This window comes from Salmo salar, chromosome 06, assembly GCF_965601325.2.
Source record: "Salmo salar chromosome 06, fSalSal1, whole genome shotgun sequence".
Lineage (NCBI taxonomy): Eukaryota > Metazoa > Chordata > Actinopteri > Salmoniformes > Salmonidae > Salmo > Salmo salar.
The window spans coordinates 65,769,199-65,796,409 of record NC_138296.1 but is presented as its reverse complement, the minus strand read 5'-3'; the positions used below and the strand labels follow the sequence as shown (position 1 = coordinate 65,796,409).

At 44.8% G+C, this 27,211-nt stretch overlaps 1 protein-coding gene across 1 annotated transcript in view; it reads right to left on the bottom strand.

Moving 5' to 3' along the window:
• Positions 1 to 27,211, bottom strand: part of man1a1 (mannosidase, alpha, class 1A, member 1) — a 168,598-nt gene that overhangs the window by 9,087 nt on the left and 132,300 nt on the right. Inside the window, exons 6-11 of the mRNA XM_014205126.3 lie at positions 10,030 to 10,153; positions 9,619 to 9,712; positions 4,026 to 4,141; positions 1,937 to 2,156; positions 1,355 to 1,527; positions 213 to 328 (exon numbers count right to left, since the gene is read on the bottom strand). Coding sequence (XP_014060601.1) covers positions 213 to 328; positions 1,355 to 1,527; positions 1,937 to 2,156; positions 4,026 to 4,141; positions 9,619 to 9,712; positions 10,030 to 10,153 — 843 coding nt within the window. The remainder of the gene's footprint in view (positions 1 to 212; positions 329 to 1,354; positions 1,528 to 1,936; positions 2,157 to 4,025; positions 4,142 to 9,618; positions 9,713 to 10,029; positions 10,154 to 27,211) is intronic.

The following is a 27,211-nucleotide window of genomic DNA, read 5'->3' as shown; positions in this document are numbered from 1 at the left end:
TATAGTTATTCAAGGAACGTTTCTGGGGGGGAGGACGTATGATGACAAGGATGCCAAAAAAAACGGATCGATTTTCTGACAAGATCGATTTTTATTCCTCTCTAATGACAAGGCCAAAATGTCAATGCTATGTCTCCAGACGGTTCTTAGCAGAGTAAGTTGACAGTGTGTGTGTGTGTGTGTGTGTGTGTGTGTGTGTGTGTGTGTGTTACTTGAGTGTCTCTGCCAGGTAGAAGCTCTGCTGGACGTCGTCATGGTTGGGGCTGGAGGCGTAGACGTCTCTCACTCCACTGTAGCCTCCCTCCACACGACAGTGCTTCTCCAGAGCCTGAGAGACAGAAGGAAAGAGAGAGAGAGAACAGAAAATAGAGAGGGAGAAGAGGGAGAGAACGGAGGGTGGAAAAAGTGTTGAGTTGACTCTGTTTCTTATGGCAGGGTGTTGTAGAGGTATGCACGGTGATGCTAGCTTGTTGTTGAACCAGCATATTTCCCTTCAGTGTGGCTGCTCTGCCTGCAGGTGGAGGGGGAAGAGGAGAGGAGAGGAGGCTGCAATAGGCAATATGACTCCGGGAGAAAATGGGTCTGAGAAGGATGGAGCTGGGGCTGCAGTGTTTACACATCCACTCTGGCTGAATGAGGGTTGAGGGCAGGAGGAGGAGTTATCTGCAGGCAGGCAGAGAGGCAGGAAGGCAGGCTCCAGATCATATTTATAGCTAACACAAGGCCCATCAGAGGTAATCTCATGTCATTAGTGGATACAACAGCATTGCTCTGGGATCTGAGCAATCAGCATTCAACATTACCACTGTTCTGATCTGTTGCAGCATAGCAATGAGAGAGAGAGAGGAGAGAGAGAGTGGGTGGGGAGGAAGGAAGAGTCTCAGAGGTTTTCAAGACTACTGTACTCAGAACTAGCAGTGCGTAGACCTGAATGAGTCTACACATCACAATGAACAGGGGTCTGTCGGCGTACAGAGCCCTTTTGACTTTTTGGGCTCCCGAGTGGCGCAGCGGTGTAAGGCACTGCACCTCAGTGCTAGAGGTGTTACTACAGACCCTGGTTTGATTCCAGGCTGTATCACAACCAGCCGTGATTGGGAGTCCCATAGGGTGGCGCACAATTGGCCCAGCGTCATCCGGGTTAGGGTAGGCCGTCATTGTAAATAAGAATTTGTTCTTAACTGACTTGCCTAGTTAAATAAAGGTCAAATGAAAAATGTTAAATTCACTGTCAAAGATCTAAGAGGAAGAGTCTCTTCTCAGTGGAGGCTAGGAGGGGACAGGATGACACAAACATGACAGAAAGGACTGTGGTGGGATAATTCTGAAGGATGATGGGTAGTATAGTTCTCACCTGCACAGCCTCCCAGCCCCACTCTCTGTACTTGGGGTCGTGGGTGAACCTCCACATGTACATGTATGTCTCAATGACCTCTGGCCTCAGGATGAAGTACTTCTCGTTCTGCCGTGTGGCGATGGCCTCCACGCCGCCGTCAAACCGGAACCCCTCTGGGCCCAGCTTCAGGGCTGGAAGAGGGAGAAGCAAGGAAGAAGACAACATCATGAAAAACCCCAACCAGGTCTAGAAGGTGATAAGCAAAACAAAAATATATCAAAAATAACTAAAGATTTTAACCTGGCTGGCACTACGCTCTACTTACCCAGCAGCCCCTCCTGGCCTCAGAGAGAAAACAGGCTCAATGCTCATTAATCTTTCATTTCACACTGGCTTGCTCTGAAGAGGAGTGTGTGGGGGGTGTGTGTGTGAGTGTGAGAGAAAGAGTGAGTGTGTGCTGTTGTTGAGTCCTACACCTCCTTTTGTCTGGGCTTCAGAACTAATACCACCTGACCTGGGAGGAGTTTCTTAGCCTACCCCTGCTGTAGAGGGAGACGGGGACACTGGTGTGCCCCAGATGAGGGGGTCAGTCAGACTCACTGGTGCGGGCGTAGGACTCGTGGCAGGTGCGGGCGATCTCTGCGGCCTGCTCCATCTGGTGACCCGTCTTGTCCTCGGGAGCTCCGTCGGCCCCCAGGGCAATCATGCCTCCGGCGAAGCACGTCAGGTGACCCATCTTGTGCTCCAGCAGGCCGCCCTTCCACTCGGCGATGTACGTCAGTCCACCGCTGGACTTCCTCATCAGACTGGTCTCAATGGCCTGGAGGACAATGACAAGAACGGCATACAGGTGAGCCATCTATCCAACCCCAGTCCCAGACCGGGGCCATTCCCCCTACAAATGGAGTGGAACATGAATAAATACCACCCAAACAGCATTGTTAACCTTGATAAAACGGATGTTGTTTGAAAACCAGGGGTCCCAGCTGGTGGCCAGTATTATGCATTTGCTTGGGCGGCGTGGCCAAAGAACGCTGCTCCTATTTGTCCCTGGCTTTTACTGTAGACAGGAGGGCCACTTTATCCCGAGACATTCTGGAATGGCGGGCTGCGTTTCATCCACGGCGAGACACGACACCAGGAGGATCACAAATGATTCAAAACGACCGGCCGGTGTCTCCCGCTAGCCACACAGCAGGTGTCCAATACAGTAAGATCACAACTGACAGACAACACACGGTTATTACACGGCCATTACCGATGAGAGAGTAAAGATCCTGCCTTCTAACATAGGGAATAAATATGTGCAGCGAGTCGAAGGCAGCTTCAAACGCTATACTATCTCAAGTGCATTCTCTGATGCGCCTCGTTGTTCATCGCTTCATTTGGCACATTTATTTTCATATTCATTGGGTTTGCTTTTCTCCTGCCGAGGGAAAACCCAAGAAAATGTAATATTGCAAATCTCCCGAAAGCAATTACGTTTTTAAAAGATAATTCAGATCTGTGCTTTTGTAGTGTGTGACCCATCACGTAAATGGGGCCGTCTATATGCGGGTGGGCATTGCCTGGCGTGTTCCGCCACAGAAAATCAGCCGATTAATATTCTCCTAAACTGGTTATTTCATTTCCTTTGGTCTCTTTAAAAGGCAGCCTATATCCTGTTTAGCAACAGCCCAGCTTGTTCCTGCTGAGAAGAAAGAAAAAAAAACTCAGGCCATTTCTTTCAATCTCTGCCTCTGACTACTAGTGCTTCGAGAACAAACAGACCTGGACAGAGGCAGGCAGCAGCACATCTTGTTCAGCACTGGCTGCTTTGTTTCTCATCGGGGGGATAGAGAGCATGTAGGCTGGGCCGGCACTGAGGCGAGGATGCCAAGGAGCCATTAATAAGTGAACAGAGTCTGTTTCTAACCAGCTGCCTCTCAGGCTGTCTGACCCAAATGGAGGATGGCTTGGCGTGGCAATAGGGACCCTCTCGCTGTGGGTGACCTGCTTGTGGTGTCTCGCCCAGGTGGATGGCAGACAAGCGGGTTGGTAGGTAGGCAGGTGTGGTGGGGAAACATGGCTGGCTGGGAGGGGAATGGAGGGTAATATCCTGGGTCCTTGTGGACCTCCGTACGGAGAACAACGTTATTATCTCCAACAGGACAGGAGGCTTGGCTCTAATGAAACAGAGAATTTGGCTAACAGCAGTCAGAGCACATCTCACCAGACAGAGCTCTGAGTCTGGCTGACCCCCATCCACTGAAAGCTTCCTCCAACCCCACTTACCTGCTCCTCCAGCTTCTGTGGAGTGCGGTTAGTACTTCACACTCAGAGATAACCCCTGCCTGGCGTAGCATGTCTTGCTTTCACATAGCAGCCCACACTACTGATACTGATTTCCGACTCGGACTGTTCAGTCATTTAAGAAATGTAACTGTTGTTATCACGCTGACAAAAGAAGCTTTCAATGGAGGTCAAAAGAGCCTCGTGAAAAGGTTTAGTCAGCGCTTCAGATTGTGCTGGTACTGTAGCCATTAAATCTCAGTAGGAGAGAAGAAAGGATGAGGAGAGGAGACGAGAGTAGAGAAGAGGAGCAGAGGGGAGTGGGGAGGACGGGATGGGAGTGGGGGAGAGGAGAGGAAAGGAGAGGACGGGAGAGAAGAGAGGTGTGTAGGCTAGGTAAGGTGTCTTGAGGGTTTACCTGCAGAGCGTCGTAGTAGAGCTTCTTGCCCTCCTCGTCCGTCTTGTCTGACATCAGCCAGGCCTTGAGCAGGTACTCATAGAAGCTGTCTCCCAGGCCGCCCACTGACACGTGATCTACAGGACAGAGACAACACGAAAGATTTGAGCATCATGCTGGAGCCAGGCTAATTTACCTATCTCATCTTGCCAGCAGCAGCCCTCCCTCCCCAGTGGCCTGCCTCACCTCAGGATGATGAATGGCCCAATGATGGCGGCCATCTCAGCACCCGAGGCTGTTTACACAGGAAGATGGCCCCTTAATACCTGCTCAGCCTCAGAACCTCAGTGACAAAGGGACGTGTCTGGCATAGGCCTGGCCAAGGGGACGGGGACACCTTTTCAAACAGAGCCCAACAAAGCTACAGGAGTAATGGGATTAGTCTCCTTTGATGGCTGATGTATGGAAGATGTCTGCAAGGGGGAGATTGGCATTCTGATGAGTTTATCAGGTCCCCCCGGCACATCCCCGGTCACCGTGTGCATACCGACTGAGCTATGCAGGGAGCAGCAGCGATACCACAGCCGGGTATAAAGAGAGACAGTCCCTGTGACAGTCAGTGAGGTGTGGGGCTGTGCTCCGTGCTGTGCCAGGTGATGTGCTCTCCTGTCCACTTCACTCTCTGTGAGGAATGAGTCTCCAGGGTCTGGGAGAGAGCCTCAGTCAAGCCAAGCCGCTGTTCATCATAGTGATCGTCATGCCCCCTCATACATATGTATATGTCATTAACAGCCAAAGCCTTGTGTGGGGGATATAGATTAGACGTCAGCAGTAATAAAAGGGACAGGACAGAGCTCCAGGAGGAGTTTGTAGTGGAGTGTGGCCTTGCCCTCATAAGGACTGTATTTCCTTGCCGACTGGGGTCAATGCCACAGGGGTTAACAGCAGGTCAGAGAGGGAACACAAGGTCAAGGATCTGATCATGGCTCTGATCTGATCGACAAGGGACAGGGACAAATTAAACTGCCTGCGAACTGAGGACTCAGACATCACACTGTCTTGCAGCCCTGCAGTCTGATTGGACTGGAGATCTGATAGGATCTCGTTAATCTATCGTAGCGTAAAATAAATGCCTGACCGCTCAGTTCCCACCCAGTTTTCGTCAGGAAAGGAAACTAGGTTGAAGGAGGGTCATGTAATTTGTAATCAATTAAAACGTCAGCATTTTGGAATTGACTTACTGAATTGGACGTTGGTCTCACACACACACACAAACTCCCGACTCATCCAACTCTGAATTCAAAGTCGGAAACTCTGGCATCTTTCTTAAGCTCCGACTTGAAGACCACTGAAGTCATGATTTGAGTTCCCAGTTCTCTTGAAAGCACCAAAAATCAACAAGCATGGCGTCGCACACATACTTAAGGACCACAGCTCGTGAAAAGTTATTTTCACAATAATGTAAGGGTTTCTTGTTTATCCTAGGCTGCCTGTCATTTCATATAAATCTGCTCCGGTCAACTGTAAATGCTGTTATTGTGACGTGGAAATGTCTAGGAGCAACAATGACTCAGCCGCGAAGTGGTAGGCACAGATGCTCATAGAACGGGACTGCCGAGTGCTGAAGCATGTAAAAATCGTCTGTCCTTGGTTGCAACACTCACTACCGAGTTCCAAACTGCCTCTGGAAGAAATGTCAGCACAAGAACTGTTTGTCGGGAGCTTCATGAAATGGGTTTCCATGGCCGAGCAGCTGCACACAAGCCTAAGATCACCATGCGCAATGCCAAGTGTTGGCTGGAGTGGTGTAAAGCTCGCTGCCATTGGACTCTGGAGCAGTGGAAATCACGCTTCACCATCTGGCAGTCCGACGGACGAATCCGGGTTTGGCGGATGCCAGGAGAATGCTACCTGCCCCAATGCATAGTGCCAACCTCAAAGTTTGGTGGAGGAGGAAAAATGGTCTGGGGCTGTTTTTCATGGTTCGGGCTAGGCCCCTTAGTTCCAGTGGACGGAAATCTTAACGCTACAGCATACTATGACATTGTAGACGATTCTGTGCTTCCAACTTTGTGGCAACAGTTTGGGAAAGGCCCTTTCCTGTTTCAGCATGACAATGCCCCTGTGCACAATGCAAAGTCCATTCAGAAATGGTTTGTCGAGATCTGTGTGGAATAACTTGATTGGCCTGCAGAGCCTTGACCTCAAGCCCATCGAACACCTTTGGGATGAATTGGAATGCCGACAGCGAGCCAGGCCTAATCGCCCAACATCCGTGGCTGAATGGAAGCAAGTCCCCGCAGCAATGTTCCAACATCTAGTGGAAAGCTTTCCCAGAAGAGTGGAGGGTGTTATAGCAGCAAAGGGGGGACCAACTCTATATTAATGCCTATGATTTTGGAATAATATGTTCGACGAGCAGGTGTCCACATACTTTTGGCGATGTCGTGTATCTAGCTAATATTTAGCGTCTTTGGCTACACAACTCTAGCGTCTCTCTTCCAGCTATTCCCGTGTGCAATAGGCTATAGGCTACGGATGCAAGACTCTCCGCTATTCATCTTCTCGGAAAATCCCAGGAAAACAATAGGCTACAAAATTCTATATTAGATTATTTTTATACTAGACCTAATAGGCTTTTCGCAGAGAGAAGCAGGTTTGGTCTTGCTAACTGCTGAATGCCTACAGCATAGAAAGTTGCAGATAGAGAGTGCATCACTGGCCAGTGATGATAACATTGTTGCACTGATGTATTAAATGGTTGCACAGGATAGACAGTGATGTGCACAGTGAAAAAAATCCAAACGAATTGACATCTATTAGAAAAATGGAAATCACTTACAAACCACTTGAGCAACAAGGCAAGCAATGACATGGCAAGGCAAGCAATGGCAGGCTAAACAGTGTTCATTGTTGAATATCTACATTTCATTCAAATGCAAGTTAATATATTCTACTTTTCATTAAGCTACATGTAGCCTACATTGAAGTGTTATTTGCAGTTGTCACTATGACAATGAACACACCCTGACGCACTGAATGGTCTGTGTTACCACTTTATGAATAGGCCTACAGCGTTGCAGTAGGATGCTTTGATCAGTTGATTGACAGGTGTAGGATACTGTGGAACGATACACTTTCTTCTAGTGTGGATGTTGGCCAACGCAGTTAGTTCTAGTCTTTGGTGTGGACGGCCCTTAACTCTTAAATTGGTAAAGGCCTCCCTTTTGCGGATAACATGACGATGGTATGAATACAGCAGGCGATTTCAACCACTGATTTGATAGAAATGTAGACTGAAACATTTATAGCCTACTAATAAGGGATTTAATATTCCCTGCTTTTGGTTTTAATGATCATTTTGTAGGGGAGGTTAACGTGGGGTTTTTTCAAACGCTCAGGGAAGTCCAGGTAAAATATTACCTCCGTGTACCCCTTAATATACCGTAAATAACGTTCACTCCCTAAGGGTGGGATGTCCTCATGACTGTAAGCCATGTTATTGGTGTGATAGGATGACAGTCATGTCTGCGGGCTATGCCATTGGTTTGATACGATGTTCCATCATGTCCGTGGGGCCATGTCATAGGCAGATCCACACATACAAGAAGATGCGACTGTTAGATACGTGGCTCTAAGGGACACTGTACCGATGGTTTATATTGAAACGTCAACTACAACAGCATCACCAGAGCTGTGATAGGCCGTCTATACCGTGACGGAGAAACACTGAGAATGGAAAGACCATTTCTATGACATCACCCTCAGGTCTACTCTACCAGTAAATACAGATCACAAGTGACCTTTATGTAAAATATCCTCAGGTGGCAAATGGTTCTGGTGCGAACCTGAAAAATCACTTTACATTTTTGTCACAGCCAACATTAGCATTCCTATACTTCAGGCTATTTGTCAATGGAGTTGTTTTTCTTCTACTTGGAAATTCGTCTTCCAGCTAACACTGACCATGTAGACCACAAACACTTTTAGAGGTGCCTTTTGGCAATGTTTGTCTTGGAACCTTCTCTGTGTTCTCTAAGGCTTGGTTTGGCAAACCTTCCCCTAGTCAGTCAGCAATTCACAGAATAGCTACGTGTAATGATAATAATTATAATACTACTACGACACGGGACTTAAGTAGTGCTTTTCAAAGACCCAACGATGTAGAGTCATCCAGAGAGACACAGGACTCTGACAGCACCCCCACCCCACTACACTCCACCCTGGCCTGGGTCACTACATCACTCTGCTGGGTGACCTGATGTCAACACCACCTATGCTCCACTAAATTATGGAGCTGTAAACTGTACAAAAAACAACAACAAAAAACCCCGTGGGATGGATCAAGTTGTCAGAGAGAATGAGAAACAAGCCGGACGGCTGCCCTCCTCTTCCTCCCCTTCCATTGATCCCCTCCACCCAGTTTGACCCAGGGTCTGGACGCACAGCGGTCAGTCATTAGCGTTGAACCCTCTCTGACCCCCCCCCCTGACCAGGACTACAGCAGAGACAAACACAAAGACAGTTAGTATGGGTATTCATCAGACGTGACATTTCAGCGAGGGCGTAGAGGGGCCATTCAATTACAGAGGGTCGCACACACACAGTGGGGAGGGGGGAGGTATCGCACAGAATAGCAAAACAAACAAAACAGCTAAGATATGCATTCAAATGAGTGTGTGTGTGTGTGTGTGTGTGTGTGTGATAGAGATTGCAGTGGGTCCATCAGGATGCTACAGCCAGCAGCATATGGCTGAGCTAGGGACTGGTCTGGTCTGATCTGGTCTGTGCATCTCATTAACCTTTGTGCGGCTCAGAGACAAACACAATAATTTGAGAATGGATCCACGCAAGCTGCTGTCTGCTGGGCACAGGGCTGTCTGAGCACGGAAAAACTGCAGGGTTACTGCATCCCACCACCGCCTCTCCCAACCACCTCACTGCGCCCTAGATTAACAACCAGGCAATTCTTGGGTCTGATGCTTGTTTTGTCAAGAGGTGGCCTGGCTAGAGCTGGGTAATGTCACAGTAGAAGTTGCTCCATACCAGAGATGGGGGTACTGAACTGTTGGGGTGCCTTGAGTCAAAGGAGCAGGAGAGTTTGAGTAGTATTGTGTGGAGGTATCACGACTGAACTGTAGCAAGAGAGGACTAATTAACTTTACTGGCAGTATTCACCATGTTTAAGTACTGTCATTAGGCACAGATACTTATTCCTCCCTGATGTCCCTCACCCCCTGGGCAGCGTTAAGTTACATCATCTCCTAATGCACAGCCCACTCAATCAGAAGTGCTCACATTGAACTGAAGTGGCTCTCCCAGCTGTAAATACCTTGATAATTACAGGCTGTGGAACATCGATTGACAGCCACTGGTGAACCACTAATGGAAAGGGGTGAGATGGAAGAGAGGGATGAGAGAGGTGAAAAGAGAGAAGGCTGGGCAAGATGGAAGATAGGAGAGATGGTTAAACAGTGATGCAGAGGGAGGTGGAAGGGATTAGATGGGAGAGAGGGATGAGATGGAAGAGGGAAAGAGGGGAGAAAATGGTGAGAGGGGAGATGGGAATGAGACAGGAGAGGGGTGAGATGAGAGAGGGATGAGGGGGACTTACGTTGTCCCCACTGTCCACTGTTAGGGTTCAAATAGTTGGGGTACAGTCCCTGGGGCTTATCCAGTCGATTCAGAACCTTCCGGATGTTCATGACCTAGGAGGAGGAGGAGGAAATGAGTTTCTACTTTCTCCCTGCAAATACCTCATTGCCGCCTAATCTTCCAGCAGCACGGCACAGTAATGCACTTTAAATGGCCTTACTGCAGGGACGGCAGTTAAGGGAGGCATAAGAGAGAGAGAGGCCGGTGGCTCAGAGCCGAAAGAAGGCATTTACCTGCAGAACAGGCGTTAACATGAATAGTAATCAAGGTCGCAGCTATGAATAACCCCATCATCAGGCTGGCTGAGTGCTCAGTTACACTTGGTGTTAATGCACTGGAATGGAATGTGCTGTGGCTCCCTAGCTCTCACCTTCTCTGCGAAGGCTGGGTTCCCTGACAGCTTGGAGAGGTGCATGAACTCCAGGTGCAGGGTGCCGTACTCCGCCAGGATGCTGCTGCCTCCAGACGCCCACGGCCAGTTCCTCCCGATGCCACTGCAGAGACAACAAGACAACACAGCTAATTAAGTCAGCTTCTCCAAACAACACTGTTACTGCATAGAACACCAAACACGGTTCTACGAAACCTCAGGTCCACCAAACATCACTGCAGAGGAAGAGAACATAAAACATTTACCTCAGTCAAAACATTTACCTCAGTCAAAACCCCACCACACAAACATCCCCTAGAGAGCTCACGCCTCCATAAACCTGTCAACTTACCCTACACACGTCAGTGGGGTCAAAACCTTCCTCCTGTCTTAGGAATGTGACTTTAGATATAATACTCATCTGTTTTAACATCATACCAAATTAAATTAACTTAAAAGACCACATATTACTCCTCTAATACTATCTGTCCACAGCGTGTGTGATATAAAAATGTCCAACACAACCGTGTATCTGGGCTGCCTGATTGTTTTTAAAACAGCACGCCCGGGTCCGAGCTGCCCTTCTAAATTCTCTCTATTACCCTGCTTCCTGTGTAATATCGCTTCCTGAGTCACCCTGATGGGCCAGTGCGTATATTAGGACTAACCATATTTCAGTCTGCTAATGGTGTGTAATCATTGACTCCCCAAATAATAACGTGTGTCACATTTGTTATTCTAGCTTTTGTGTGAGAGACAGAGCACTGGGAGATTTCTGTCATTAACACTGCATGAATCTGTTCTGGCTAGTACAGCTGGGCTGGAGGGACCAAAGGGTAAGAGCCAAAAACATATCCCTGTGTGGGCGAGTGAGTGCGTGCGTGCGTGCGTGCGTGCGAGTGAGTGCTATGTAAAACATATTCTACCCAGACTCCCAAATTGAACTGGCATCCCTTTGACTTCATTAGGAAAGCAAACTTGTTCATAAACATTAGTGTAACTAATTTGACCTTTCTCCGTACCAAGAATTGGGTTGAAGCGGTTTTCCAGGTCCGTATTTAAAAAAAGGGCTGACAAACACCAACAGCCTATAGCACGGGATTCATTAGAGAAACTGGCAGGCAATGCAGAGGCCTCCAGTCGATGACGTGTATTCATAAGGTCTTAGTGTTGCCACCAATGTCATCATTCCTATCGCTGAAATGATCTTCCACTATCACTAATGATCCAGGGCCTGCCCCAATGCTAGGCTCATGCATGTAGGCAACGCATGAACGTTGCCTGCATAGACCTTCCCTGTGGCTCAGTTGGTAGAGCATGGTGTTTGCAATGCCAGCATGGTGTGTGCAACGCCAGGGTTGTGGGTTCGATTCCCACGGGGGGCCAGTACAAAAATATATTAAAAAAAAAAAAAATGCATGAAATGAAAATGAAATGTATTAAATGTATGTATTCACTACTGTAAGTCGCTCTGGATAAGAGCGTCTGCTAAATGACTAAAATGTAAATGTAACGTGCACGCACAAACACACAGGACCGTGGCCTGGGCCATAGGGAAGGGAAGAGAGGGAGAAGCAGCCAGGAACACACTGCTCAACCTTTTCAAAGATGGGTGCGTATTGTAATAACCCCCCTCAACCACACACTGTGCCAAAACAATTTGTTTTTCATTACACAGCTGATTAAATCATGTTACACAAATTCTGGAAAAATCGCACAAAATGTCTGGGAGGAAAGAAAAGGCAGAGAAAGCGTCTGTTCCTGGGTCAGAAAATGTAATTGGTGTTTATGATTGTTAGTGCCCAGATCTATTACCAGAGACTTAATCAGATTGCCACAGCCTGGGATGGAGATGATATACGCACGTGTGTGACAGTGAGTTGTGTGACGGTGTGTGTGGGTTATTTGTCAAGTGTGTGAGAGCTGAGGAGAATCAGATGACATCAGTATCAGCAGTGTACCTGCTGCAGCCAGCCATGAGGTTAAGGTAGGTGGATGCAGACAGACCTGCCATCTCTCCTTCATCTCCATAATGGTCCATTACAACACAGTACAGTGAGCTCTTGGCTGCATTGCGGCCCAGCGCTGCCATGTCCTCTCTCTCCAGACTATAAAGGCGTCAGCATGTTTCAGTTCGGCTGGCGCCTAGCGAACTCGGCTAGCGAACCGAACGAGTGTTCTCGCATACTCCATTAAAAAAACGTTGCTTGAAAAAGTGTCAATAGTACTTTGTCCATTTCGAGACTCCGTAGCCAGTATAAACTTCCTCAAAATAGTCAGAATTAGAAATGTCATTCATTTTGATGTTTTTGTGGAGGAAATCTCAGTCGCGCAACTTCACATCTAACTAAGACGTTATGTGCAGTATTTCTCCATACAAATAATGTGCATGAAAACAAGTTCTCGTTGAATGACAACAAATACAGTGCATTCGCAAAGTATTCAGACCCCTTGACTTTTGCCACATTTTGTTAAGTTACAGCCTTATTCTAAAATTGATTAAATAGTTTGTTTTCCTTATCAGTCTACACACGATACCCCACAATGGCAAAGCAAAAACTGTTTTTATAAATGTTTACAAATAAATTAAAGATAAACGGAAATACCACATATACATAAGTATTCAGACCCATTCACTCCGTACTTTGTTGAAGCACCTTTGACGCTACCAGCTTCCTATTCTTCTCTGCAGATCCTCTCAAGCTCTGTCAGGTTTGATGGGGAGTGTCGCTGCACAGCTATTTTCAGGTCTCTCTAGAGATGTTTGATTGGGTTCCAAGTCCAGGCTCTGGCTGGGACATTCAGAGACTTGTCCGAAGTCACTCCTGCGTTGTCTTGGCTGTGTGCTTAGGGTCGTTGTCCTGTTGGAAGGTGAACCTTCGCCCGTGTCTGAGGCGCTCTGGAGCAGGTTTTCATCAAGGATCTCTCTCTACTTTGCTCCTTTCATTATTTCCCTCGATCCTGACTAGTCTCCCATGTGCCTTTTACTGAGGAGTGGCTTCAGTCTGGCCACTCTACCATAAAGACCTTATTGGTGGAGTACTGCAGAGATGGTTATCACATCTCCACAGAGGAACTCTGGAGCTCAGTCAGTGACCATGGGGTTCTTGGTCACCTCCCTGACCAAGGCCCTTCTACCCCGATTGCTCAGTTTGGCCGGGCGGCCAGCTCTAGGAAGTCTTGGTGGTTCCAAACTTTTTCCGTTTAAGAATGATGGAGGCCACTGTGTTCTTGGGGAGCTTCAATGCTGCGTCATTTTTTGGGTACCCTTCCCCAGATCTGTGCCTTGACACAATCCTGTCCCGGTGCTCTACGGACAATTCTTTCAACCTAATTGGCTTGGTCCACTGTGGGACTTTATATAGACAGGTGTGTGCCTTTCCAAATCATGCCCAATCAATTTAATTTACCACAGGTGGACTCCAAATCAAGTTGTAGAAACATCAAGGATGATCAATGGAAACAGGAAGTACCTGAACTGAATTTCGAGTCTCATAGTAAAGGGTCTGAATACTTATTTAAATAAGGTATCTGTTTTTCATTTTAAATACATTTGCAAAAATGTTTTAAAAAAATGGTTTCGCTTTGTCATGGGGTATTGTGTGTAGATTGCAGAGGAAAAACATTTATTTAATCAATTTTAGAATAAGGCTGTAACGTAACAAAATGTGGAAAAAGTGAAGGGGTGTGAATACTTTCCGAATGCACTGTACTTTATTGAAGAATCCCTACTGCTGACCAATCACCAATGATGGGGCATAAACTTTGGTTCTGAAATTCAGCTCCGAAAGTGCTCCTGAACTGCAGAAAAAACCCTTACGGATGTCCAAAACGAACAAAAACGTCAAAATGTCATAACATACGCACTAACTCTTCGGAACTGCGTTGGCTGGGAAGCATGTGGATGCCTTAAGAGCTGCATTTAACCTGACCACTCGTCTGGACTGCACTCTGAGCGCCTGAAATGGACCCCCCCCCCCAACTCCCTCCCTCAGTTGGTCTCTCTTTCTTCCTTCCTCCCTTAGTTGTTCCCTCCCTCTCTCTGTTGGCCTCTCTCTCTGTTGGCCTCCCTCTCTATCTGTTGGCCTCTCTATCTGTTGGCCTCCCTCCCTCCCGTGGTCTATGTGTCAAATCCCTTCCTAAGCCCTTGGATGAGATCTAAATCCCGAGGAAGAATAACAACAGGGAGTATAGGGGAGCCCAAAACAAGCACATAGCTAAGCCTAAAGGTACAGGGTCGAGGATGAGTGGGGTTCAAATGCTACATTTATATTACAGGGAGGGAACTCTACTACCTCGCTCTCTCTTTCTCTCTCTCCAACTAAACTATCAATATTCCTCTCCCTCCTTTCTCTCTGTTTAACTATTGCCTCAGGTCTGGAATCTGTGGGCACTAGGTCCAGTTCAGTGGTTTTTACCCATTCCTTTTACGGGAAAGAAAGAGAGACGCAGGCTGGCACTAACAAATGTGCAGCTCTGTGTACATAACGTAGTGGCTGACAGGACCTTGAGAGAACACAAACAGCCTTCTGGACAATGAACTAACAGCGGCTCTGTCATACACTCCACTTTACTCCAGTCAGGTGCCAATGCCTTTGTATGTGGGCAGCGTGCACACAAAGGATACTGAAGCTTTGGCTTACTGCTTCGTGCTGTTAGCTCTTAGTTCCAAACCTGATCTCTCCTCCCTATCTCTTACTCGCTCCGGGCGAAAGGGGAGCTATAGATCCGCAGTTAAGGCCTTAATTAAATTCCTTAAATCACGCCAGTCTTCTATATCCTGCGGGGCTGAGGAGGCTGAGTGGGGTATGTGGGGATCATTGTAGGAGTCTAGCTCCAGGAGCTTGTCTGGTATTGCCCTGGAGTAGTGCCTGGCTGCTGGAGAGCTACAGCACAGAGGGAGGAGGGTCTGTCAGGACTAGACAGCTACTCCAGTGGCTCTTTCACAGGGACTGCAGCAGCCCACACACACACACGTGGTTTTACCGTCCCAGTGGCTCGAGGCATTTTGTTTTGGGGATACTCAGATAAGGTTAAGATTAAGGTTAATGTTGCAGAAGTATGAACGTGATCCTTTAAATGGAGATGTTTTCCAAAACAACCTTGTCTGCCAATCCAATTACAGGTAACATATAATAGCTTACATACATCCGAGTCTGACGTAATGTCTGAACCTGTCCCTTCGGCCTAGTGGCACCAATCCTCTCACCATCAACTATCAACTTCAGGCTATCCTGGTTTCATCAGGCCAGAGCTATAAACGGCAGCTGTAATTCATATTTGAGGGACGGCACTCAATGGCTTCTCTAATTGGGCCACTCGGAATCTAGGCTTATTAATCAAACCACTTTCCCCAGACTCTCGGGATGGATTGCACAGCCTGAGCGTGAACTGCAACGAGTAAATCTGCTAAAGCTGCCATATTTCATACCAAGACGGCGGGGAAAAAGAGAGTTGGCTTTAACTTCGTGTGATGACATCCGCTTTAACTAAAAGTTCAATTTGATCGGAGAGTAATTTCCTGCTTTCCATTTTATAAGAGGGAAAGGGGAATTCTAAAAGATAGATACAAATTGAGCTATTATTCCCTGAGGAGGGAGACTAATTTATAATTATGAGAACTAATACACCAGGCCTGGAGTCCGGCCTTGCTGGACCTGCTCTCTGTCCCCAGAACAAAAACTCGATTGAAAAGCGGCGCAGTGCGGCTAACGACATGACGTCTACTCTAAGGTAACAAATATAGAACCTGTCTTACTGAATCACCACCAACTGAGGAAAGCAAATCTACACCAGGGCCCTATGATCAAACTGTTTACAGTGAATTACATAAACGGCAGGCAGACAATTCATTTTTTATATACACTGAACAAAAATATAAACACAACATGCAAACATTTCTAAGTTCAAATAAGGAAATCAGTCAATTGAAATAAATTCCTTAGGCCTTAATCTATGAATTTCACATGACTGGGAATACAGATATGCATCTGTTGGTCACAGATACCTTTTAAAAAAAAGATAGGGGTGTGGATCAGAAAACCAGTCAGTATCTGGAGTAACCACCATTTGCCTCATGCAGAATGACAAATCTCCTTCGCATAGAGTTGATCAGGCTGTTGATTGTGGCCTGTGGAATGTTGCCCCACCCTTCAATGGCTGTGCGAAGTTGCTGGATATTGGCGGAAAATGAAACATGTTGTCGTACACGTCGATTCGGAGTATTCCAAACATGCTCAATGGGTGACGTCTGGTGAGTATGCAGGCCATGGAAGAACTGGGACATTTTCAGCTTCCAGGAATTCTGTACAGATCCTTGCGACATGGGGCCGTGCAATATGAAATATGGATGAATGGCACAACAATGGGCCTCAGGATCTCGTCACGTACTCTGTGCATTCAAATTGCCATCGATAAAATGCAATTGTGTTTGTTGTCCTTAGCTTATGTTTGCCCGTACCATAACCCCACTGTCACCATGGGGCACTCTGTTTACAACGTTGACATCAGCAAACCACTCACCCACACAACGCCATAGACGCCATCTTCCAGGTACAGTTGAAACCGGGATTAATCCGCAAAGAGCCCACTTCTCCAGCGTGCCAGTAGCCATCAAAAGGTGAGCATTTGCCCACTGAAGTCAGTTATGACGCCAAACTACTGTCAGGTCAAGACCCTGGTGAGGACGATGAGCACGCAGATGAGCTTCCCTGAGACGGTTTCAGACAGTTTGTGCAGAAATTCTTCGGTTTTGCAAACCCACAGTTTCATCAGCTGTCTGGGTGGCTGGTCTCAAACCATCCCGCAGGTGAAAAAGCTGGATGTGGAGGTCCTGGGCTGCCGTGGCTACACGTGGTCTGTGGTACATTTTAGAGTTGCCTTTTGTCCCCAGCACAAGGTGCACCTCTGTAATGATCATGCTGTTTGATCACCTTCTTGATATGCCACACCTGTCAGGTGGATGGATTATCTTGGCAAAGGAGAAATGCTCACTAACAGGGATATAAACAAATTTGTGAACCAAATTTGACAGAAATAAGCTTTTTGTGCTTTTGGAAAATGTATGGAATCTTTTATTTCAGCTCATGAAACATGGGACCAACACTTTGTGTTGATATTTTTGTTCAGTATAGTTAAACAGAAATCAACATCTCACATTTTTTTGAATTCCAGAAGCATTCCATATGTTATAACTATTCATGGCTTAGTTTCGTTCCACTCACAACTACTGATCCTTGCTTTCAGACCATGACACAATACTACACTCTGATTGACAACTTCTCTGTACCTGTCCAACATGTCATTTGGTGAAATAAATAAGCCATCTGCCAGGTGTAAGCTGGGATGCTGCTGACAGCACTGTTGCTATGGGCTTGGTGGGGTAAATGGGAGTAGTGATGAGACAGTTTTCTGGGGGGGCTGTCTTTTGAAAAGGGATATGGTGCAAATGTTTACTTCTGTTAAAAAAAAAAGAAGGTTTTCTTGGACATGTTAAATCAGCCATATTAAACTAGTTGAATTTCAAATGACGTGAACAACACCAGACCACGTTGCTATACTCCTGCAGTATACTTTGAGTACACCAAACATTAGGAACACCTTCCTAATATTGAGTTGCACCCCGCTTTCACCTTCAGAACAGCCTCAATTCATCACGGTATGGACTTTACAAGGTGTCGAAAGCATTCCACTTTTTCCAAAGTTTGTTACAGCCTTATTCTAAAATGTATTGAATAAAAATGTTTCCTCAATCTACACACAACCTATAATGACAAAACGAACAGGTTTTTAGAATGTTTGCAAATGTAACAAAAAAATTAAAACAGAAATACCTTCTTTACGTAAGTATTCAGACCCTTTGCTATGAGACTTGAAATTGAACTCCGGTGTATCCTGTTTCCATTGATCATCCTTGAGATGTTTCTACAACTTGATTGGAGTATACCTGCGGTAAATTCAATTGATTGGACATGATTTGGAAAGGCACAAACCTGTCTACATAAGGTCCCACAGTTGACAGTGAATGTTAGAGCAAAAACCAAGCCATGAGGTCAAAGGAATTGTCCGTAGAGCACTAAGACAGGATTGTGTCGAGGCACAGATCTGAGGAAGGATACCAACACTTTTCTGCAGCATTGAAGGTCCCCAAGAACACAGTGGCCTCCATCATTCTTAAACGGAAGAAGTTTGGAACCACCAATACCCTTCCTAGAGCTGACCGCCCATCCAAACTGAGCAATCGGGGGAGAAGGGCCTTCCTTGGTCAGGGAGGTGACCAAGAACTTGATGGTCACTCTGACAGAGCTCCAGAGTTCCTCTGTGGAGATGGGAGAACCTTCCAGAAGGATAACCATCTCTGCAGCACTTCACCAATCAGGCCTTTATGGTAGTGGCCAGACGGAAGCCTCTCCTCAGTAAAAGGAACCTGACAGCCCGCTTGGAGTTTGCCAAAAGGCACCTATAGACTCTCAGACACTGAGAAACAAGATTCTCTGGTCTGAGGAAACCAAGATTGAACTCTTTGGCCTAAATGCCAAGTGTCACGTCTGGAGGAAACCTGGCACCGTCCCTACGGTGAAGCACGGTGGCGGCAGCTTCATGCTGTTGGGATGATTTTCAGCGGCAGCGACTAGGAGACTAGTCAGGATCAAGGAAAAGATGAGCAGAGCAAAGTACAAAGAGATCCTTGATGAAAACCTGCTCCAGAGCGCACAGGACCTCAGACTGGGGCGAACGTTCCCCTTTCAAAAGGACAACAGCCAAGACAACGCAGGAGTGGCTTCGGGACAAGTCTCAATGTCCTTGAGTGGCCCAGCTAGAGACAGACTTGAACCCGATCGAACATCTCTGGAGAGACCAGAAAATAGCTGTGCAGCGAAACTCACCATCCAACCTGATAGAGCTTGAGGAGATCTGCAGAGAAGAATGGGAGAAACTCCCCAAAAACAGGTGTGCCAAGCTTGTAGCGTCATACCCAAGAAGACTTGGGACTGTAATCGGTTCCAAAGGTGCTTCAACAAAGTACTGAGTAATGGGTCTGAAACTTATGTAAATGTGTTTTGTGCGTAGGGAAAAACAATTTAATCAATTGTAGAATAAGGCTGTAACATAACAAAATGTGGAAAAAGTCAAGGGGTCTGAATACTTTCCGAATGCACTGTAAATCTTTTGTCTTTCCCATTCACCCTCTGAATGGCACACAGACAATCCATGTGTCAAATGTCTCAAGGCTTAAAAATCCTTCTTTAACCTGTCTCCTCCCCTTCATCTACACTGATTAAAGTGTATTTTTCAAGTGATATCAATAAGGGATCATAGCTTTCACCTGGATTCACCTGGTCAGTCTATGTTATGGAAAGAGCAGGTGTTCCTAATGTATTGTATACTCAGTGTATTGGACACTTAAGTAGGCTCCAAAGACAGACATATTACCCATGAGGCTATTGTGACCACATGAAATTAGTCAACTGCAATATAAAGCCAGATATACAATTATGGTTAACCTTTGGAGAAAAACAAATCAACCCATTCTGTATGCTAGTGCTTGCTTACATTACACAAAAGGTACAGTCAATATACAAAAAGAGCAATGCAGCTATTTACTTCATACGGAGTGGGCCGAGGGGGATAGACTATTACCCCTGCTGTGCTGGTTTTCACCACCCCACTGGCTTGAACGGATAAAATAAGATTACTCACAGCAGCGACCTTCGATTATATTTGACTCTATATTCCTAACCTGGGGAAAGAAAATAAATATACTGAGAAAAGTTCATATAAGGAAATCAGTCAATTGAAATAAATTAAAATCAGGCCCTAATCTATTGATTTCACATAGGTCGGCCAAGGAGAGCATAGGCCCACCCACTGGGGAGCCAGGCCCACCCACTGGGGAGCCAGGCCCACCCACTGGGGAGCCAGGCCCAGTTTTTCCCCACAAAAGGGCTTTATTACAGACAGAAATACTCCTCAGTTCATCAGCTGTCCAGGTGGCTGATCTCTGACGATTCCGCAGGTGAAGAAACCAGATGTGGAGGTCCTGGGCTGGCGTGGTTACATGTGGTCTGAGAAATTAACATAAATTCTCTGGCAACAGCTCTGGTGGACATTCCTGCAGTCAGCATGCCAATTGCCAATCCCACAAAACTTGAGTCATCTGGCATTGTGTTGTGTGACAAAACTGTACAGTTTAGAGTGGCCTTTTATTGTTCCCAGCACAAGGTGCACCTGTGTAACGGTCATGCTGTTTAATCAGCTTCTTGATATGTCACACCTGTCAGGTGGATGGATTATCTTGGCAAAGGAGAAATGCTCACTAAAAGGGATGTAAACTAATTTGTGCCCAACATTGGAGAGAAATAAGCTTTTTGTGCCTATGACAAATGTCTGCAATCTTTTATTTCAGCTCATGAAACATGGGACCAACACTTTACATGCTGCATTCATATTTTTGTTCAGTACAATTCATTTTTATGGCACAGCAAGGACGCTAGTGAAGTTTCACACGACGCAATTTGGAGATTAGTCACTGGAGTCTTAGTGCTTGTCTTCATGTCACCAAACTATAACTGGAAAATCAAATAAATAATTACTACACTTTTGTATCATATTGCTATGATTTTATTGGTATTGTGCCCCAGGCTCTCAAAATATGCCATTATATATGATAAGGTAACGTCTTTCAAATTGTTCTTGTCTCCATCTCTGGAAGGGCACATTTACAACGATCATCCCTCCGAAGCATCCCTACCAGGGTAATGAAAACAAGTCATGTTGGACTAGGAACATGCTATCTTGAGAAAGCTTATCTTTAATAAAATATAGGCCTAGTTTGGCTCTGGCCAGATTAATGACACTGTGCCATGTGTGGGAATGATGGACACGCACACACACGCACGCACACACACACAGCTGTGTCCCTGACCAAACACCTCCCCTCTAACAATTTCCCATTTAATTGAATTTAGGCAGGTTAAGTCAAGTTAAACTGATGTCAGGCTTCGGCGGCAGGGAACATTTGATTTGGGAATCCTTTATCTTGCTTATGGTACTATTAAAAGGAGACGGGAGAGGGTGCGGAGAGGAGATAATCCCAAGGAAATGGATTCAGAGGAAATAGTTCATAGTGTTGGACTGAGAGGGGAGGCACTGCTTCAGTGGCAGGGTTCATCGGCCAGCACACTCTCTGGCGATCCGGGAGGAAGAGAAGAGTGGAGGGAAAGAGAACGAAGGGAAGAAAGCAGGAAGAGACTGACTGGAGTAAGTGTTATCTTAGTCCTCCTCCTTCAAAGGGTGCCTGTGTGGCGTGGCGTGCCAGGTGGTGTGTGACGCAATACAAATACGCTAAAGAAGAGCGCAAACGTCAGTCCCACCTGAGCGCTAGCATTAATAATGAAAAAATACGAAGTTAGATGTTTATTCATGAGAGACATCTTCCTCTGTAGAACTTTAGACTGGAGACTTTATCACCTGAAAGGAAGTCTGTATAACTTTTTTGAACTTGGGTCTCACTTCATGGACTGTTGATATTAGGGAAACTCTAAGTCACACTATGACACAATTTTATGTGAGGTTAGTAATCGACAGTCCAAAGGGGTTTGGAGTCAGGGACGAGTCTATTGGAGAGCTGCTGAGGCTGAGGGTCAGGGGGCTACTGTGAGTTGCTGATGTCTCCAGTGCATTGAAAGGCCTCCTCTGATCCTCTCCAGACAAACTGACAGGGTGTCTGTCTGTCTGTCTGTCTGGTACACCTGCAGACTGGGGTTGCAAAGCTACTGGTCATTTACCAAAGTTACCAGAACCTTCAGTAATTAGGGTTATTAACAGAAATCTATGGCAATCTATCGTAATGTTGGTCATTTATCTTTGAATACATTTTTAAAATATATATTTTTTTAAATATAGCAGGGTTCTCCAGCCTTTTCTAGCAAGCTCCACATTTTTTTAGAGCTTTCAAATAGGGACATTCTTCTCTTCTCCTTTCCCCTGCAACTCTTTCCTAGGTCCTTGGTGTACAAGAGAAGTGCACCGTTTTCTGTCAATATATCTGGTAAAATAATGGTTAATAAATAACTAAGGGGGGCCCTATAAAGCCGGTGATTTTCTCCCAAAATTATGTTTTATATTTTCCCAAATTATGTTTTCTCAGTTATATTTTTCCTGATTTTAGATTGTTTTGGTTTTTCACACTCAAAATTAAAACATTTAATAGAGAAACAATGAAATTTGATGTTCTGAGTCCATGTCAATGCTTAAATCGTGAGCGTGGCCCTCCTCTGGGCCGCAGAGACAACTTTTTGCTGTTTTAATGTAACTGCCCAGTGTTGCCAGATTTCTATTAAACATGACCTAAATTTCTTATAATATGAGTGAAATAATTACCCATTTTTGGAAGGAAAACTAAGTATGTTAACTATACTGGATCAGTGTCCCAAAATCGGGACAGATGCTGCTCATTATGCAATATTTGACTAGAATGGCGTAGTAAACAAAAGCCAACTTTCCGGGACATTGACATGTCAAATCAAAGTTTATTTGTCACGTGCACCGAATACAACAGGTGTAGACCTTACAGTGAAATGCTTACTTACAGGCTCTAACCAATAGTGCAAAAAAGGTATTAGGTGAACAATAAGTAGGTAAAGAAATAAAACAACAGTAAAATGCCTGTGTCTTATATGGTCAGAAAGCTTAAATGATTGTTAATCTAACGGCAGTGTCCAATTTTACAGTTGCAGAAATTGACCGGGAGAGTGACATGAGGATTCCTGCACACAAGAAAGATTGGAAGGAGAAGGTACTTTTAGATCAGTAAGTAAAATATGTTTTTGATTCTTGTGCTAATCCAGTTTTTTTTTAAATGGTTACATATTCATTTAAAGATATGTCTTTGATTTCTATATATAGCACCAGTCAAAAGTTGACACACCTACTCATTCCAGGGTTTTTCTTTACTTTTACTATTTTCTACATTGTAGAATAATAGTGAAGACATCAAAACTATGAAATAACACATATGGAATCATGTAGTAACCAAAAAAGTGTTAAACAAATCCCAAATATATTTATTGCACACTTTAGGCATTCTCTCAACTAGCTTCATGAGGAATGCTTTTCCTACAGTCCAAAAATTCTACCAGCCACTCATTTTTTATCAGGCAAAACAATACATTTTCACCAAAACTACACACACAAAATAACCTGACAAAAACGGACGAGGCTGCTTTGTAATGTTTCTAAAACAATACATGTAGTATATTGCTTCATTTCATTACATTTTTTGTGATCCGAGTTTTTCAACCACAATATCACAGACAAAAATATTCACCTGCCCCTTTAAGGGCGGGAGATTACCATAATAACGTGACTGAGTCATGCATGTGCCTGTGAGATTGTGAGAGAGTCTTTCCTAGCAATTGAAACTAAAACATTGAAAAACAACCTAGCTTGTGAACAAAACAAGGCAAACACAAAGAAACAAGGACAAAGTCTCACACTTCAGTAGACTTTCGTTTCAAGTAAATTAGACTAACTGTTATGCCGGTGCGCAGCACTCCTAAAAATGAATCTTCCACTCCGCACTTCATGTGCACACAGCCCCCAGCCAGGCACTGTTGCTTTGCAAGGTGGGATAGGTTATAAGATTCCTAGTTCTTTGACCTTGTGCAATTAATTGACCAGATATGAAACAAAAAACGGCAGAAATAGTTTGAAAACAGCTACTGCAGCATTTATTTGACATTATTTTTATTCACAAATGCGAGTGCAATGCTCGCACTGTGGAGCCCTGACCACCCGCCGGTGAAATAGACATCTTACCCGCCAATGCCAAAATCTACCCGTTTGTGGCGGGTGCTAATTTTAGGCCCTGGTCTGAGCATACCCCAACAGAATGGTGTGGGCGTATACCGGGCATTAAACATATTCATGCAAGTAGACCACCGATTGGCCAGCTCATCATCTTGAGGAGTATTACATCATACTCTATGAGGAAATAGCAAGCATTTTTTAAGTTTAAGGTGGCTTTTGTTTCTCCAATTTAAGTTTTCGACACAAATACAAGTATTGGACAAATCAACATCATTATTTGGGTAAGAGTTACCAGAATATTAACTTTTAAATGAGAATTTCACTGGGCACTTACTTTAAATCAAATGTTCTGCTATTCTAAACATTTTGCAATGGGACGGAGAGAACATTTTAGGTTTAAAGCTAGTTTCTTGTAATTATAGACATTTTGCCTTGGTTTACGTCATGTTACGCTATCTGAGTGACAAAAAACATTCTAACTAAATCCATATAGGCCCCATGCCATGGTATTTTTTTCAATTTTAGATTCTGGTGGTTGTTAGTTCTCAAAGAATATCTTATTAAAAAATATATAACTCTATTATATTTTCTACATATTTTATATCTGGTTTCAGTGGTTTGAAGTTTACAATGTTTTACCATCCCCAAAATAATTTGTAAAAAATTAAACAAACAAAACAAAAATAACACCATATTTTTGGGAGTGGCGGACACGATTTAGCAGTGGCGGCCGCTGGTGGAAACACTGAAAAAAAAAAATAAAGGATATTTAATGCTGAAATCCTCATATGGTATTCATGGTATTCACTAAGTTGATGATTTATATTTAGGATAATGTTTTACAGCTTTGTCATTTTATTTCTTATACGTCTTATTTAATTATTTCATATATTTTATATGTGATAAGGCCACACAGAGGCCCAGAGACAATTACAGACACCTGTGATAGTCTAAGGTACCCAAAAGGGCCACTAGATGTCTTGTGATAGAACAATTCTGGTTGTTTACTGGTAAACTTAGAACGTTTCCAGTAATATATCCTCCCTTTGCAACCCTACTGCAGACACCAGCTGTAATCGCATCACTGTCAACACCTCAATGAGAGTGGAAATGTCCTCCGCTCCACTAGTCTGCCTCATCTCCCCAAACATTAGCAGGCTCACAGAGTACAGTGTTTCAATTCCACAGCTTCAATGGTGATGGGAACTGTTTTACTATATGTGTATTTATGTTACATGGCTAAAACATGTTTCTCCCTCCAATATCTGTTCGGACACATCAAATAGTAGTATGTTCTTGATTGAGCTAGTTAACTGGTTCTTGGAAAGGTATGAGTCTCTTTGCACTGCTCATGGAAAATGAAGAAGATACGACGTCTCAATGCATACATGACCTTCATTATTATCTAGAAGTTATGTTGACCAAGTCACAAAGTGAATATGTAACTGACCTGATGTTTCTGTACTGACCAATAAGAATGTACATGTTGTGCAAGTTGACTGTATATGAGGTGATGTAAAACGTACGTTTGGCGAGGTGTTCGTCTGAGCGCGACCTCTTCCATGGCGATGTAAATAAAGAATTGATTAGGATTCAAACTCAGAACCCTACAACCCTTTTGAAACTGTATCATGTCACATGAAAGTAATGCATGTTCCATTTGACATTCAGGAGAAAATCGTTAAGGGGAGAATTAAGATAGTGTTTGATTTCACATAAAGGAATCTAGTCATGTAGCTTGCACAACTATTTTACCATTGCCTCTTTGATTAAAGGTTTTTGCAGTGTTTCACAGAAGTAAAAACACCTCTTATGTTTCAAACGGCGAATGAAATGTTAAATGATCTAATCATTCTGGTGTTCTTTTGTTTGATTATTCTAGCGGTGCGATTCTTTTCTTTTAATGTGAACCCCGAGATGAAAATACGTTTTTTTTCAAAAAACAAATACATTTCCTCCACTGCAGAAGGATGAAAAGAAAGGGATACAAACAGAGCAGAGAACAGAAGAGATTAAGCTAATCAGATTGTTGTTCCAGGGTCACATAATTAATTAGCAGCTAATGAGGTGGCAAGCCTGTGTGCCAGGGACTTTCTAACTCTGTGGTCATTGGAGGACCATCCTGATTCCTCCATCTGTGACCTTAAGAGGACTTCTCTCACCACGATAGCCATGCACACTAGGATGACTCGGTCATATACCAACAATAAATGGCCTCATTTAATGACCCATGAGAGCCAAGCTTCGACCCGGTCCATACTCACAGTGATATGCATAGCTATGTTCATCTGGACATCCACAGAAAGGAGGATGAGAAGAAGAGGGAAAAGAAGGATAGAGGTAAGGGTCTATGGACCTGAAGAGAGAGGGAAAGAAAGGGATGGGGCATGCTTTGACCATACTCCCATGGGATTCCCCCAGTGCCAAAGATCAGTTCTGGATCAATCTGGCTCAAGGTTGTAACACTGTGGTCCGAGTAAAATGTAACCAGATATCTCTATGGGGGCTTATGTAAAATGTAAGTGATTTGCTTTTCTGGGAAAGTTATGCTGCTGATAAACTTGATAAAACTGTTGTCCCACTTAGGAGACAAGTAGGAGAAAATGCCCTTGAACATTTTATGAGATTTCCACACTTTCTAGAGAGCGCTTCTTTGTTTACGCCCATTCAGCATCATTCACACCCTCTTAAGCCTCAGCCTCACCCATCTCTTTAAGAATTGACACGCAAACGCATGGCCAAACGTCAGCATTGTCGACCCCTCCATTAACTCAGCCAATCATGGATAGCCAGGAAGGACCCTGTCTTTCTCCCTACATAGCTCAGTGCTTTCTCCTTGGCTAAACTAGGCTTAAAATTGAAATGCTCTATTCATATTTACGCATACCATACAAGTTTGTAATTAAGGCACATTAAAGTTAATATGTTCAAGAAGGCATTTCTGAAAAAGATATATTTTTAAAACGACCCTACTGTGAAGTAGGAACTAGCGTCAATCTCCCCTGATCCCGTGTTGTATCACAAATCATTAGATTTCTTGCTCTCCAAATCAGCCCTGGTTCCTACCATCCTTCCGTCATTTGCTAGATGTGAATGGCTTGGAAGTAGTAGCCTTTAAAAGCCTCTGTATCCGACCCACCTCCTCATTAAACCACTAACAGACTGGCAGCGCTAAAGTGTCAGCTGCTCTGCGTGGCCAGGCCATGCCATCTACTCCAGCAGCCTCTATCAGTTAATGACTGTTATTGGAGGTGAAGTTCTCTCTCTTAAGTGAGGACTGATGATGTAGAGCGGGGTCTATATATAGACGTCATCCTCTTTAGAAAGGGCTGGAGGCCAGTAGGGTTGGTCTCAGGTCAATAGGCTTACAGGT